Source organism: Heterodontus francisci, chromosome 28, assembly GCF_036365525.1.
Source record: "Heterodontus francisci isolate sHetFra1 chromosome 28, sHetFra1.hap1, whole genome shotgun sequence".
NCBI lineage: Eukaryota > Metazoa > Chordata > Chondrichthyes > Heterodontiformes > Heterodontidae > Heterodontus > Heterodontus francisci.
The window spans coordinates 25,719,006-25,736,255 of NC_090398.1; the positions used below are offsets into that span (position 1 = coordinate 25,719,006).

Here is a 17,250-nt window from a genome sequence, read left to right on the forward strand (position 1 = left end):
ATCTAATAAATTGCTGGTCTTACGTTTTGCATGAGTTTCCTTACAATATTGAGGAATAAAAGTACAGAGAGGTCAGAATGGGAATGGGCAGGAAAGTTAACATGACAACGGATCAGAAGTTCAGGATCAGCAGCTGGAAAGTAAATTCTGTTTTCTCTCCATCGTTACTGCATGACCTGCTGAGCATTTCCATCATTTTCTGGCTTAAGCCCATTTCACATGTACTCGTTTGATAACGTGTGGGTAAATCTTTACCCCAAGCAATAAAGTAAATTTCGAGTTAAACAAATGTACTGGGTGATGGTAATTGATTATAACGCATGCACTGTAATGAAAAAGCTCAGTGCAAATCAAATAGGCATATAGATTCGGGGTCTGATATTGGAGTTTTGGAAAGCAATGTATTCCATGAAAAGTAGATTTAATTCTGAATATATCATGTCTGTTTCATTACTCTATATTTATTATTGACTTTCTTATTTGAGTTTAGACTCAACGAGAATAATCTTCAAGATTCAGGAATGAAATGCCTCGCTACAGTTCTGAAGAAAAATGATTGCAAAGTACAGACACTTGAGTGAGTAATTTCTGTTTCATTACCGAACGGAACAACCAGAGAGTTCTTTATCGTAAAGAATTCTAATTACCCTGGTAATGATGATCGACCAATCTCATTTGTTAATTTGCATTAGGACGAAAATAATTTAGAAACAGGCAAAATGCAATTTGCTTGAGCAGTTTTTCCATTTGGAATTCCAGTATAGGTATTTGCAGGTGGTGTATATTTAAACACGAGGATCTATGTTTTATAAAAAAAAAATTTCATCGCTCGAGGTTAAAGTCTAATGCTCTCACAGATGATTGTGTGGCAAAATTGGTCTCCTTCATCAATAAAAACGGTTCACTGATGGGGCTGGACCTGAGTAACGATAATCAGCACAGTGAACAGTCCAACAGACTGACTGACAAATCTGTTCCCAAATTTCTCAAGCTCTACCAGACTAGTATGAATCTGAAGGAAATTAGGCGAGCTTCCGTGTGAAAATATATTAATTAAATGTAGTTTTAAGAGTATCATATTTTCCTATGTTAATTTTCTTAGATGTGTTACAGGAAAAGCCATTAGTTGTGGAAGATATCTTTCTTTCACATTTCAAGATTCTTAAACATATTTACATTGAATGAATTTTACAATGTCGCTATTTGCAGTAAACAGAACAGTTCACTCAATTTTGCTTTTTATTTTTTTCAGGTTGAAAAACAATCAATTCTCTGCAAAAGAAAAACGTAACATTTTGAAGTCAGGCCATGCATCTAGTCATTTGACTATAATTACAGAATGAAGGATTACTTACCATGATTTGTTTTACGTAAACGTGTTCAAAATACGAGTAATTTTTTTAAACAGCAAAGAATAAGCATATAGAGACATGTTGTCGAAGCTTTTCGGCCTCAGACCCCCATTTTCGGCCCTGAAAAGTGCCATTCTACCTCAAATTACCTTGGAAGGGTATTGCATTTCAACAATATGAGCGACCAGTAAAGTTAGCTGCTTCACACTTCTACAATGCAGTAGCAACACGTGTGGTGTCCACCCCTAACAGGATGCTACAGTCAAGCTAAAAACACGTTTTGCCTCTCACACAAATGAGGAATGAGTTATATGAATTTCATTGCCTGTGCGATGCTAGGTATGTAGGCCTTACGATCTAAAGACTGGTAGATTGTATCAAACAACATGTCCCTTCTACTGTTCACAATGGGAAAGGTGCAAGCTGTACCCAACCAGCCCATGCTTGCAAAACTTATAATGCAGTGTCCAACGTTAGGTGTGATTCCACAATTGGACAACATTTGCTAAATAATCCGTAGTGTGCGAGGAATTATGCAGACAAACAATTTATGATCGTCAGTCGGGCTCACAGAATGGCTCATTTGTGCATACTGGAAGCTACATATATTAATATACAGGGCCCTGTTCTTTGCAGACAGAAAGAACATGTACACACATTGCACCTGTTTCAGCTGAACAAAATAAGGGACAGCCATTCGCTGGTTCATTCCTCGGAGCAATGCCTTGACCAATCAGAGTCAAGCTGCCTGGTTTAAATTTTAAACAAAGCTCGGCAGTCAACTGTCAGTCACTGTAAACTGTTGCATTCTCCATGGCAACGCCTCTACCAATCAGAGTTCATTTGCCAAGCAATCAACACTCACTTCTCATGCAGTATAAGCTGTTGATTTCCCTTGCATTTGTTATTCTTAGGTTTTGTCCTGATGAGTGCAAGACGAAAAGCTTTGACAACGTCTCTATTTTCAGCAATTCTCAACTTCTGTACCACAAAATGACTATTAATAAGCACATAGGTAAACGACTGCAGGCATTTCAATTCCCACTGTACTGTCTCAAACAATCCGTTCAGATGAAATCGTGTGTTACACGTACTTCTTTCGATGTATTCACTGTTCACAATACAGCTTCTGCTACATTAGGGAAATTAACTGCATAATGAGTGATAATTTTTTTTCTGAGCATCTCTCTCCAGTCTGCAAGCGTGAACCAGAGCTTCTAGTCACTTGCTAGTTTAACTCTCCATTCTAATCCACTCTGGCGTTTCTCTCCTTGACAACTGAAGCCAATCATGATCCAGCTAATCTCAAGGAACAGCACCTTATCTTTCTATTAAGAATTTTGCAACCTTAGGCAAACATCGAGTTCCACAATTTCAGATCATTGACACTGCTGCCTTTGCTTACAGCAGCATGTGCTGGTAATGATTCTGCTACCTCTATGAGGAGTATCCCACTGGATATTATGACAGGAGTCAGAGCTAAAGCTCAGTGATCAGTGTTCGAAGCCTGCACCTTGTGACTCAGAGGCTAAAACCTTACCAAGAATTTGAAGTCCAGAAGCGAGGACTAAGAAATAATAATGCGTTAGTGGGGTCAGACAAAGATATATTGCAATTAGGTCTAATTTAGGTTCACAGTGCATGTACGTAAACACATGGAATATGATAAATAAGGTTGTTGAGCTGCAGACACAAACAGCCACATGCAAATAAGATGGTGTGGTGATCGTACTGTAATGGCTCAAAAAAATGGCAGGAATGTGTCCTAATAATTCCTACTTCCAAGCTGCTCAGGAAAGATATGGAAGGACAGAATGAAGGATGGCGGGTTGTAATGATTAAGGAGAATATTGCAGTGCTGGCGAGAGAGGATGCTTTGAAACGGTCAAAGACAGAAACTATTTTGTTAGATTTAAAAACAATAGAGGATCCATTGCACGACACATGTATTGTATAGACCACGAACTAATGAGGAAGTCACATTTTCAGGGAAATGACATAGATGTGTAAAAACTATAGACTCATGATAATATAGGCATTTAATTATCCTAACACAGACAGAGATAGTAATAGTGTAAAGGACAAAGCACGTGATGAGTTTTTGAAATGAGCCAAGGGACATTTTCTTGATCAGTATGCTTCCGGCCCAGTGAGGAAGGTGTCAGTGCCTGATCTGATTGTGGGGAATGAGGTGGGTCAAGAGAATCAAGTGTCAATAGAGCAACATTAAAGAAGCAGCTTTTATAGTAGCAAAAGGTTTAGGTTAGCCATGGAAAAGGACAAGGAGAAATCTGGAGTAGAAGTTCTTAATTGGAGGAGAGCCAATTTCAGTGGGATGAGAATGGAACTGCACAAGGTTAATCAGAATCAAAAACTGGCAAACAATATTGTCACGGAACAATGACAAACGTTTGAAGAGGTGATGATTCGGGAAAGTGGAGGTACATTCCCACGAGGGGGACGGTCGGGCAAACAACGCCAGAGTTCCCTGTATGACACAGGAGATAGAAATCGTGGTGAAGCAGAGAAAAAATGTGAGTGACACATGTCAGGTTGATAATACAGGTGAGAACCAGGCTGAATGTACAAAGGTCAGAGGAGAATTGAATAAAGAAATCAGAGAGGCAAGGAGAGAGCATGAGCACAGATTGGCTGCGAGTAGAAAAGGGAATCCAAAAGTTTTCTGCAACCACATAAGTAGCAAAAAGTTGCTCAGAGGAGAGCTGGAGTCGATTAGGGATATAAAAGATGATTTACACTTGGTGGTAAAGGCCACTTCTGAGGTACTAAATGAGTATATCTTTTTATTTGTTTTACTTGTTCGGGGATGTGGGCGCCATTGGCTAGGTCAGCATTTATTTCCCGTTGAACGTGCCTTTGAGAAGGTGGTGGTGAGCTGCCTCTTGAACTGCTGCATTCTTGGGGGTGTAGGTATACCAACAGTGCTGTGAGGAAGGCAGTTCCATGATTTTGACCGAGTGACAAAGAAGGAATGGCGATATAGTTCCAAATCAGGACGATGTGTGGCTTGGAGGGGAACTTGCAGGTGATGATGTTCCCATCCATCTGCTGCCCTTGTCCTTCTAGGTTTTAGAGGTCATGGGTTTGGATGGCGCTGTCAAAGGAATCTCGATGAGTTTCTGCAGTGCATCTTGTAGATAATACACACGACTGCCATTGTGCGTCAGTGATGGAGGGAGTACATTTTGAAGCAGGTGAATGGGTTGCCAATCAAGCGGGTGCTTTGTCCGGGATTATGTCGCGTTTCTTTAGTGTTGTTGGAGATGCACCCATCCAGGCATGAGGAGAGCATTCCATCAAAGTCCTGACTTGTGCCTTGTAGATGGTTGCAGGCATTGAGTAGACATTAGGTGAGTAAGTCGCCGCAGGATTCCTAGCCTCTGCTCTGCTCTTGCAGGCACAGTATTTATGTGGCTGGTCCAGTTCAGTTTCTTGTCAATAGTGACCCCAGGATGGTGATAGTGGAGTTTCAGCGATGGAAATGCAATTGAATATTAAGGGGAGATGGTTAGACGCTCGCTTATTTCAGATGGGTTATTGCCTGGCACCTGTGTGGCGCCAGTGCTGCTTGCCACTTATCAGCTGAAGCCTGGATATTGTCTAGTTCTTTCTGCACATAGACACGGGCTGCTTTAGTATCTTAGGAGTCGTGAATGGTACTGAACATTGTGCAATCATCAGCAAACATCCCCACTTCCGATCTTATGATGAAGGGAAGATCATTGATGAAGCAGCTGAAGATGGTTGGACCTAGGACACCACCCTGAGCCACTGCCACAGTGATTTCCTGGGACTGAGATGATTCATCTCAAACAACCATAACCATCTTCCTTTGTGCTGGGCATGACTCAAACCAGTGGAGAGCTTCACCCTCCCACCACCTCCCCACACCCCCCCACCCCCACCCCCAACCCTCCGATTCCCACTGACTCCCTTTTTGCTAGCGTTCCTTGATACCATACTCAGTCAAATACAGCCTTGATGCCAATCACAATCACTCTCATCTCACCTCTGGAGTTCAGCTCTTTTGTCCATGTTTGCTCCAAGGCTGTAATGACGTCGGGAACAGAGTAGTATTGACGCAACACAAACTGAGCATGAGCAGGTTATTGCTGAGCAAGTGCCCTTTGATAGCACTGTCAATGACACCTTCCATCCCTTTGCTGATGATTGGGAGTAGACCATTTGGGCAGTATTTGGCCTGGTTAGAACTTTTTTTGCACAGGAAATGCCTGCGAAAGTTTACACATTGCCAGGTCGATGCCAGTATTGTAGCTGCACTGGAAGAGCTTGATTAGTGGCGTGGTTAGTCCTGGAGCACAAGTATTCATTATTATTGTCGGGATGTTGTCAGGGCCTATAACCTTTGCAGTATCCAATGCCTTCAGCTGTTTCTTGATATCACGTGGAGTGAATAGGATTGGCTGAAGACAGGCATCTGTGATGCTGGGGTCTCAGGAGGAGGTGGAGATGCATATTCCATCGCCACTTCTGACTGAAGATTTATGTAAATACTTCAGCTTTGTCTTTTGCACTGTTGGGCTGAGCTCCCCCTCTGTCTTTGAGGATGGCGATATTTGTGGAGCCTCCTCATGCTATCAGTTGTTTAATTGTCCACCATCATTGGCAGCTGGATGTGGCAGGACTGCAGAAGTTAGATCTGATCCGTTGGTTGTGGGATTGCTTAGGCCTGTCTATTGCATGCTGCTTCTGCTGTTTAGCATGCAATCCGCCTGTGTTGGAGCTTCAACAGGATGGCACATCATTCTTCGGTCTGCCTGGTGTTGCTCCTGACATGACCTCCTGCAATCTTTTTCTGCCTTTACCAAGGTAGATTCTGCGAATGTCACAGTAAAAGATTCGGTAGTCGAGATGTGGATGGGCGAAAATTAATAAACAGGATGTGTTTGAAAACCTGGCTGAAGATGAAGATGATAAATCACCAGGACAGTATGAGATGTATTCGAGGATGCTATGGGAAGTAAGGATGGAAATTGGGAGATTTAATGGCCATAATTTTGTAATCCTCCGTTGCTTTGAGGTTGGTCGAGAGCACAGGGTAATCGCAACTGATACACTATTGATCAAAAATAAGTATAAGGATAAACACGGGAACTTCAGGTCACTCAGGTTAAACGTGGGGGTGTGAACGCTTTTTGAAACGTTAATCGGGACTAAATTAACCTTATTTGGACAATGTGGATTAATTGATGAAAGCCAGCATAGGTACGTGAAACGAAAATCTAATTTAACTAACGTGATTGAGTTTTTTGTTTGATGTGGTAACAACATGGGTTGGTGAGAGGCACTGCTGCTGATCTGGCGTATATTGACTTCCAAAAGTCGTTTGATAAAGTGTTGCATAATAGACATGGCAGCAAATTCGAAGTCCATGGAATAAAAGGGGAAGTGGCAGCTTAGATATGAAATTTGCTGAGTGACTAGTAATAGAATAATAGTGGAGGTTTCATTTTCAGACGGTAGGTGTGCATGTACTGTCGTTTTCCAGATGTCAGTACTGAGGTAACTGCCTTTTTTGATACACAGTAATGACCTAGAAATGAAGGGCACAATTTCAGAATTTGTGGATGACACACAGCTTAGAAGTGTTGTGAACAGTGGTAAGGATGATGATCGGCTTCAGGAGGACATAGAAAGGCTGGTGGAATTGATGAAAATGTGACAAATGAAAAATATGCACAGAAGTGTGAATTGGTGCATTTTGGAATGACGATCGAGGTTAGTAAATGCAAAATAAAGGTAACAATTATAAAGTGGGTGCAGAATCAATGACACCTGTTGGCAGAGGTGTACAAATCGTTAAAGTTGGGAAAGCAGTTTGAGAAGGTGGTTAAAATTACATGCATGAACAATTATGAATTGAGGTATAGAACACAAAACAAGGAAGTTACGATAAACCTTCATCAAATTGCTTTCGACCTAATTGGGAGCATTATACCCAAATCTTGACACCTCACTTTAGGAAGGAAGTGAATTCCCTCTATTTTAGAACAAGTGATTAAAGAAGAAAAGAAGCTTGAGAGATGATTTAATAGAAGTGTTCACAACCATGGGGCATCTTGGAGTAGAGAGAAACTATTCCCATGATTGAGGCGATTTAAGGTCATCAGCAACTTAACCAACAGCAACATGAGGTAAAACTGTTTTGTGCAGGGAATGGCCAGGCTCTGGAATTCACTTGCTGAGAGTGTGGTGGAGGCATATTCAATTGTGGTTTTCAAAAGGGAATTGGATATGCGCCTGAACAGAGGGCTGTGGGGATAATTTATCACGGCAGGGTAGAGTTGGGGTCAGGCTGGTGGTGGTATCTGCGTGGCTCTTACAGATAACTGGCATGGACAGAATGAGTCGTGCTCCCTCCTTCAGTGCTGTAACCATTCTATGCTTATATTGTTCTGTTACGGAGATATTCCCAGGAGTTTCCCCCATCGAATTCAGTTCCAATTGTAAAGGTATGCTTTCAGTGTTTATTATTTCAATAATCTTGTGATTTGCTATTACTTTGGTACACAGTAACAAAGTTATTGATAATTTGGCTTGTAGAGATGTTGGGTTCACTGGTGCCATGGGATTTCTCTGAAGGAGCTGGTTAATTAAACTTGAAGCACTGCTTCACTGGCATTATTCAAAGGGCATAACTAAGTTCAAAATGTGGAGCTCAGAACTTACAATGTAGATGGGAGATATATAAGACTTCCAATATATTATAAAATCATCCCAGTGAAGAATTATTTCACATACTATGAAAAAGGACGATGATTTCAATGGAGACTGAAATAAATGTGTCCACTAATTTAATTGCACAACGTTTAGAGGGATTCTGAATATTACAGGTGTTAAACGTTTTTTTTCTCATTTACATTTGTTAAATTTTCAGAATTTGTGTTGTAAAACTGAGAAGGTATTCCACAGATGCTGGGACTTTGGGTGTTATTTTTTAAAGAACTTCACCAGAAGGCTTGGACTGAGTTTGAGTGGTAAACAGTTACTGGAAGGCACCTGTTTTCAAATAAACATAAAACAGAATGAGTCGCTATGGACTTGGACAGCTGTTTACAAAGAATTGAGAAGCCAAGATTCTGGTTGTCAGGAGGCTTGCTTGCTGGAAAAAAGTTTTATTTTAATTTGAACTGTTAATAAATAGAGTTGCTTCTTTACCTGCCAGGCGAAGACAGCTCACCTGTTTCCAATTTCCCCCTGCATTCGAAGAAACCCTGCATTGATTGTGTGAGAACGAAAACGTTGTTGCTGCATTCCTGCTGTAAAACCTGTTAGAGCCTTCTGTAGCTGCATCTCTTGGAAAGCCAACCTAAACTGATCACCAACATCACCTGGGAAAAACGGTTCTCGGACGATCCCATTGACAACCATCTAGATGCAATTGGGGCGCCGAAACAAAACAAAGGACATCTTTCCATACCTTCTTTTCAGCCTGTGTTTTTTTTAAATTCCTTCTATTTCTTTGTAACAGCTGTCAACAATACTGCTTTATATTCTTTTCCAGTTAACTGGTGTGTATGTGTGACTGTAAGGGCTAGGATAAATAGGGGCTTTGATATTTTAATGTGTGTGCATGTTTTACTTCATTACTGGGTAAGAATTGATTTATAATAAACTAATAATGTTGTTCTTGATTAAAGAAACCGGGTTGGAGTGTTTGTTCTGGGAGAAAAACAGTATATGATTCACTTTATCGGTAAGTGGGACAATTTAAATACATGTGATCTAGGGAGACGTGTTAATAGAATAAACAGTGCACTTCACCCGCCTCGGTCGTAACAGTGGTCAGAATATGGTTCCTCATTCCTCAGTGCTGTACAATGACAATGTTTTCAGAGATAATAGGGGGTCAGAGCACGAAGGGTAACGTAGTGGCCAGGTTCATGGGCACATGGGCCTGCAGAGGTGAGAGTAAAATCGATTATTGGGCATGTAGACGGTCACAGTACAATGAACTATAGAGAGGATAGAATGCCTTAGAATCTGACAGGAAGGCAGTGAACACAGAGCAGAGAGATCAGGATGTGCTGAGCTGGAGTTTCAAATCATGCAGGATAAAAAGTTGTTCAGTGCAGAGGTTGGGGGAGCATCTGAATGAAGATTCCTCAGCAAGAACCTTCTTACTGCACTTATTTGGAGGTAGTAAATGAGGTCGTTGAATGAGAGGCAGGAGTGAGGAGCAAGCTGAGACAATCAAAAGATACGAATGTGCCAGAGGAGTTTTGATAAGAGCCAAGCTGCCACCAAAACCATCTGGGCGTGGTAGGTACTGGAAATCATAGCCGGACGGGGAGGCAAGGTGTGTCAGGGTGGATGTAGATAGGATGCTTCTCCTGATGGTGCGTCTAGAATCAGGGGACATTGTCTCACAATAAGGGGAAGGCCATTTAAAACTGAGATGAGAAGGAATTTTTTCACTCAGAGTGTGGTGAATCTTTCGACTTCTCAACACCAGAGGGCAATGGAAGATCAATCAGAGAGCATGTTGAAGACAGCAATCGATAAATATCTGGATACTAATGACATCAAGGGGCATGGAGATAGCGTGCAAAAATGGCATTGACGTAGCTGACCAGTCATGACCTAATTAAATGATGAAGTAGTCTCAACGGTCATAAGGGCCAACTCTTGTTCCGGTACTGCTATGTTTCTAATACCCCAGGGAAATCTGACCCTGTATGTTTCTTCTAGCCCGGTGTAAACAGACCATCTGCAGGACCAATAGCCAGGGCTGAGGCAATGCGTACCCTCCACAGGTCCAATGATCCAGGCAGCCCTGATGTTCTTCAGTGCAATAGCCCAGGATACTCAGGGTCTCTTCAGGCACAATAGCCCTAGGCTATCCCACCTAGTGCGAGCAACTGGGCACTCAATCCTCTGAACAGATCTAGGTACTCGAAACCTCAAAAGACCCAATCACACATAGCACGGATTCACTGCATAGCAAATATATGAGGGTACACTGAATAACTGCATCGCCCAATACCTCTCACTATACTGACCTTCCATATGCCGAATAGCCTCTAGTATTCAGCCCCTCTGCGTATCCACAGGTATGCTGACCATTTGTATATCCCAAGATATTCTAACACTTCAACGGCTCAATAAGCCAGTTTTTTTTCTGTTACTCTGCATACACAGTAGCTCAGAGTACACTGATGGTTGAATATTCCAGTACATCACCCACTACAGGGTGCCTGGAACATTTCCAGGCTCAGAATTGCAATTTACAGAGATTCGACTGGCCCCATGATCCAAAATACCTGAACTGTCGACAGCCCCAGTAACAAGCGAAGTGTGGTTCTCGGTATATCGCATTTTTTTATTGTTATTATTCATTCATGGGATGTGGGAGTCGCTGGATAGGCCAGAAATTATTTTCCAAACCTAATTGCCCTTGAGAATGTGGTGGTGAGCTGCCTTCTTGAACTGCTGCAGTCCATGTGAGGTAGGTCCACCAACAGTGCTGTTAGGAAGGGAGTTCCAGGATTTGGACCCAGCGACAGTGAAGGGATTCCAAGTCAGTTCTAAGTCAGGATGATGTGTGGCTTGGAGGGAACTTGCAGATGGTGGTATTCCCATGCATCTACTGCCCTTGCCCTTCCAGGTGGTAGAGGTCGCGTGTTTAGAAGGTGCTGTCGAAGGAGCATGGGTGCATTGCTGCACTGCATCTTGTAGATGGTACACATTGCTGCCATTGTGCTTCGATGGTGGAGGTAGTGTATGTTTTTGGATGGAGTGCCAATCAAGCAGGCAGCTTTGTCCTGGATGATGTTGAGCTTCCTGAGTGTTGTTGAAGCTAAACATATCCAGGCCAGAGGGCAGTATTCCATCACACTCCTGGCATGTGCCTTGTTAATGGTAGACAAGCTTTGGGGAGTCAGGAGGTGAGTTAGTCACCGCAGGATTCCTTGCCACTTCTGACCTGTTCTTTTAGCTGCGCTATTTATATGATTACTCCAATTCAGTTTCTGGTGAATGGTAACAGGCAGGATGTTGATCCTGGGGGATTCGTTTATCGTATTACCGTTGAATGCCAAGAGGAGAAGGGTATTCTCTCTTGTTGGCGATGGTCATTACCTGGCAATTCTGTGGTGCAAATATTACTTGCTCCTAAACGACCAAAGTGTGGATATTGTCTAGGTCTTATTGCATTTCTACACGGATTGCTTCAGTATCTGAGGAATCGCAAATAGTGCTGAACATTGTGCAATCATCAGCAAACATCCCAACTTCTGACTTTATGATTGAAGGAAGGTCATTGATGAAACAGTTGAAGATTGTTAGGCCTAGGAAACTACCCTGAGGAACTCCTGCAGTGATGTCCTGGAGCTCAGATGATTGACCTCCAACAACCACAACTATCTTCCTTTATGCTGTCCAATCAGCGAAGATTATTCCCCCGATTCCCATTCACTCCAGTTTTGCTAGGGCACATTGATGCCATACTCAGTCAAATGCTGCCTTGGTGTCACTCTCACCTGCCCTCTTGATTTTAGCTCTTTTGTCCATGTATGGGCCAAGGCTGTAATGAGGTCAGGAGCTGACTGGCCCTGGCAGAACCCAAACTACGCGTCACTGAACAGGTCATTGCTGAGCAAATGCCACTTGGTAGCACTGTTGACGACACTTTCCATCACTTTACTAATGATCGAGAGTAGACTGATGGGGTGGTAATTGGTCGGGTTGGACTTATCCTGCTTTTTGTGGACAGGGCATACCTGGGCAATTTCCCACATTCCCGGGTAGATACCATTGTTGTCGCTGTACTGGAACAGCTTGAATAGGGGCGCAGCAAGTTCTGGAGCGAAAGTATCCCGTACTATTGCCGGAAAGTAATCAGGGCCCACATACTGTGCAGTATTCAGAGCCTTCAGTCGTTTCTTGATATCACGCAGAGTGAATCGAATTGGCTGTAGACTGGCATCTGTGAAGCTGGGGACTTCAGGGGGAGGCGGAGATAGGTCATCAACTCCGCACTGAATATTGGCGGATTATTGTTGCAAATACATCAGCTTTGTCTTTTGCACTGATGTGCTGGGCTCCCCCACCATTGAGGATGGGGATATTTGTGGAGGCACCTCCTCCAATTTTTTGTTTAACTGTCCACCACCATTCACGAACGGATGTGGCAGGACTGCAGAGCTTAGATCTGATCCGTTGTCTTATGGGATGGCTTAGCTCTGCCTATCGCATGCCATTTATGCAGCTTGGCATGTGTGGAGCCCTGTATTGTAGCTTCACCAGGTTGACAACTCATTTTGAGGTATGCCTCGTGCTACTCCTAGCATGCCCTCCTGCTCTCTTCATTGAACCAGGGATGGTCTCCTCCCTTGATGGTAATGGTAGAGTGGAGGATATGACGGACCATGAGGTTACAGATTGTCGTTAAGTACAATTCTGCTGCTACTGATGGCTCCCAGTGCCTTATGGATGTCCAGTTTTGCATTGCTTGATCTGTTCGAAATGTATCCCATTTATCACGGTGGTAGTGCCACACAGCACGATGGAGGGTATCGTCAATGTGAAGACAGGACATTGTATCCACAAGGACTGTGCAGTGGTAACTCCTACCAATATTTTCATGGACTGATGCATCCGAACCAGGCAGATTGGTGAGGAGGAGGTCAACTATGTGTTTCCCTCTTGTTGGTTCTCTCACCACCTGAAGCAGAGCCAGTCTTGCTGCTATATCTTTTAGGACACGGCCAGCTCGGTCAGTAGTTGTGTTACCGAGCCTCTCTTGGTGATGGACATTGAACTCCCCCACCCAGTGTACATTCTGTACCCTCGCCACCCTCATTGCTTTGTCCAAGTCCTGTTCAACATGGAGCACCACTGATTGATCAGCTGAGGGGGGGGCGGTAGGTGGCAATCAGCAGGAGGTTTCCTCGCACATGTGTGACCTACCACCTGATGCCATGAGACTTAGTGGGGTCTGGAGTCGATGTAGAGAACTCCCAGGGAAATGCCCTCCCGACTGCATACCACTGTGCCGCCACCTCTGCTGTGTCTGTCCTCCCGATGGGACAGGACATACCCAGAGATGGTCATGGCAGTGTCTGGGACATTGTAAGGTATGATTCCCTGAGTATGACTATGTCAGGTTGTTACTTGACTAGCCTGTGGGACAGCTCTCCCAACTTTGGCACAAGCCCCCAGATGTTCATAAGGAGGACTTTGCAGTGTCGACAGGACTGGGTTTGGAATTGTCATTATCCCGGATGCTCACAATAGCCTGTGCATTCGAACCCTTTACAGGCCATATAAAGCCCGGCTTTCTCAGTCACAGTGCATAGCCTAGCGTGCACTGGGAATTTATATCTCCAAATGCTCACAGTAACTTAACCCTTGACAGGTACTATAATGCAGGGTCTTCTGACACTTTACCTCCCCAATAGGCCATGGATCTCAATTTATCCACAGGCCCAACAGGGTACTCTGCAATACATTATACCAGGATGCTTCTGCCCTCTCCAGCACAGAGAACTCTTAACTACAACGGGTACAAGAGCCCAAGTATTTTGAACTTCTGGATAGCCAAAGGTACTCTGATGACACCGAGATAGGCTTCCAACGACATAATCGTACCGTCATTAAGACTGTTGGGATGCAATCTGTGGTTCCAAGGCTCGTTTATTTTTCGACAGGCACTTAACAAAAGGGTAACTAAGATTGAATCAGAAATGGAGCCTAAAAAAACCTGGGGGGAAAAACGGAATCGAAAAGCTGAAGCAGAAGCTGAAAGCAACTTCTGGTTTCCAGAGAAACTGACACTGTCTGTAACAGGATAGGAGGATACCGTGTCCTCCCCAGATCAGGCAAGTGTTAAGGGCCACCAAACAGCAGAAAGTGAAGGCTGAATCCAGGAGCTGTTTTTGTTAAATTAAGCAGCCAAGTAACCAGACCCAGTCATACAGTGTGCAGGTTGTTCCTGAAGGAGTCAGACAAAGGGAGGATTGGTAACTCCACGCCATCAAGACTCTAGTGAGCAGAGCTGAGGAGCTTCTGCAGAAGCGTGCCTTGTGGCAAAGACTACACCTATGCAGTTTGGAGTGAGAAGGAACTGCTATCAGAAGAACAGTGGCTAAATCCTTGAATAAAGGAGCAGAAAATCTACCTGAGGAACTTTCGAGTCGTGAAGAAATGTGTGGCTAACAATTGGTGCCATATATGCCCTGTGGACTACACACTGAATTCGTGGAAGCCATCTCTTTTATACCTGATAGCCACTGTGTAACTTGTAATATATATACTGACTGTGATCTTTCTGTTGATGCATGCTTCATTTATGTTGATTTTGGTTGCATTGTTAAAGTAAAAGATTTAAAAGAGAAATATTGTAAATTCTGTTCTTTTGGTTTGGTGATCGCCATGAGGGTCATAACAAATTGGTGGCTCATCTGGAATAAAAGGAAATTACCCTGTGAAACAATTTTACTGGAACCTTCCAGAATTTAAGCAAACAAAATTCCACATTTACTTCAGCTGGGTTCATGGGAAACAAAATGAGTATCATCAATGTACAAGAATTTGTTAGGAGAGAAGAACTGACTCTCAATATATCACAGCAGTTGGAAAGGTCTGTTTGGCCGCTATATCAGAATATACAGAGGTTAGCATAATCCCATTGGTTAAGAAAGCAAACATAATCCAAGAATTGGTTTCTTGTCTGAATTTACGAAAGAAGAGGCTATTTCCACGAGTATTCAAGTGGAATTGGCAAACATTGAGGTGGAGAAGTTGATATTGAAAAGATCAAGCGAAGCTGAGATTGAAAAGTGCAAGGGAACAAACAAAGAACAAAGAACAGTACAGCACAGGAACAGGCCATTCGGCCCTCCAAGCCTGCGCCGATCTTGATGCCTGCCAAAACTAACACCTTCTGCACTTCCGGGGCCCATATCCCTCTATTCCCTTCCTATTCATATATTTGTCAAGATGTCTCTTAAACGTCACTATCGGATCTGCTTCCACCACCTCCCCAGGCAGCAAGTTCCAGGCACTCACCACCCTCTGTGTAAAAAACTTGCCTCGCACATCCCCTCTAAACATTGCCCCTCGCACCTTAAACCTATGTCCCCTAGTAACTGACTCTTCCACCCTGTGGAAAAGCTTCTGACTATCCACTCTGTCCATGCCACTTATAACTTTGTAAACCTCTATAATGTCGCCCCTCCACCTCCGTCGTTCCAGTGAAAACAATCTGAGTTTTTCCAACCTCTCCTCATAGCTAATGCCCTCCAGACCAGGCAACATCCTGGTAAACCTCCTCTGCACCCTCTCCAAAGCCTCCACGTCCTTCTGGTAGTGTGGCGACCAGAATTGCACGCAATATTCTAAGTGTGGCCGAACTAAGGTTCCGTACAGCTGCAACATGACTTAACAATTTTTATACTCTATGCCCCGACCGATGAAGGCAAGCATGCCGTATGCCTTCTTGACTACCTTATCCACCTGCGTTGCCACTTTCAGTGACCTGTGGACATGTACGCGCAGATCTCTCTGCCTGTCAATACTCCTAAGGGTTCTGCCATTTACTGTATACTTCCCACCTGCATTAGACCTTCCAAAATGCATTACCTTACATTTGCCCAGATTAAACTCCATCTGCCATTTCTCTGCCCAAGTCTCCAACCAATCTATATCCTGCTGTATCCTCTGACAATCCTCATCATTATCCGCAACTCCACCAACCTTTGTGTCGCCTGCAAACTGACAAATCAGACCAGCTACATTTTCCTCCAAATCATTTATATATACTACAAAGAGCAAAGGTCCCAGCACTGATCCCTGCGGAACACCACAAATCACATCCCTCCATTCAGAAAAACACCCTTCCACTGTTACCCTCTGTCTTCTGTGACTGAGCCAATTATGTATCCATCTTGCCAGCTCACCTCTGATCCCGTGTGATTTTGCACCAGTCTGCCATGCGGGATCTTGTCAAAGTCTTTACTAAAGTCCATATAGACAACATCCACCGCCCTTCCCTCATCAATCATCTTCGCCACTTCCTCAAAAAACTCAATCAAATTAGTAAGACACGACCTCCCCTTCACAAAACCATGCTGTCTCTCGCTAATAAGTTCGTTTGTTTCCAAATGGGAGCAAATCCTGTCCCGAAGAATCCTCTGTAATAGTTTCCCTACCACTGACGTAAGGCTCACCGGCCAATAGTTTCCTGGATTATCCTTACCACCCTTCTTAAACAAAGGAACAACATTGGCTCTTCTCCAGTCCTCTGGGACCTTACTTGTAGCCAATGAGGATGCAAAGATTTCTGTCAAGGCCCCAGCAATTTCTTTCCTTGCCTCCCTCAGTATTCTAGGGTAGATCCCATCAGGCCCTGGGGACTTATCTACCTTAATGCTTTGCAAGATACCCAACATCTCCTCCTTTTTGATAATGAGATGACTGAGACTATCTGCACTCCCTTCCCTAGGCTCATCATCCACTAAGTCCTTCTCCTTGGTGAATACTGATGCAAAGTACTCATTTAGCACCTCACCCATTCCCTCTGGCTCCTCTCCAGATAGATTCCCATCTCTGTCCTTGAGTGGGCCAACCCTTTCCCTGGTTACCCTTTTGCTCTTTATATATGTATAAAAAGCCTTGGGATTTTCCTTAATCCTGTTTGCCAATGACTTTTCATGACCTCTTTTAGCCCTCCTAACTCCTTGCTTAAGTTCCTTCCTACTGCCTTTATATTCCTCAAGTGCTTCATCTGTTCCTAGCCTTCCAGCCGTTACAAATGCTTCCTTTTTCTTTTTGATGAGGCTCACAATGTCCTGTGTTATCCAAGCTTCCCGAAACTTGCCAAACTTGTCTTTCTTCCTCAGAGGAACATGCTGGG

General features: G+C 43.5%; 1 protein-coding gene across 10 annotated transcripts in view; it reads left to right on the forward strand.

Moving 5' to 3' along the window:
* LOC137385147 (nucleotide-binding oligomerization domain-containing protein 2-like) overlaps window positions 1–9,024 on the forward strand; it is a 125,316-nt gene extending 116,292 nt beyond the window's left edge. For 9 of the 10 annotated variants that reach the window (XM_068060074.1, XM_068060072.1, XM_068060079.1 and 6 more), the window contains 2 exons: window positions 491–577; window positions 1,253–9,024. In XM_068060074.1, the coding sequence (XP_067916175.1) occupies window positions 491–577; window positions 1,253–1,343 (178 nt within the window). In that variant the 3' untranslated portion in view covers window positions 1,344–9,024. The remainder of the gene's footprint in view (window positions 1–490; window positions 578–1,252) is intronic. The other variant, XR_010977739.1, reaches the window with a different exon arrangement.
* Window positions 9,025–17,250: the final 8,226 nt, after the last annotated feature.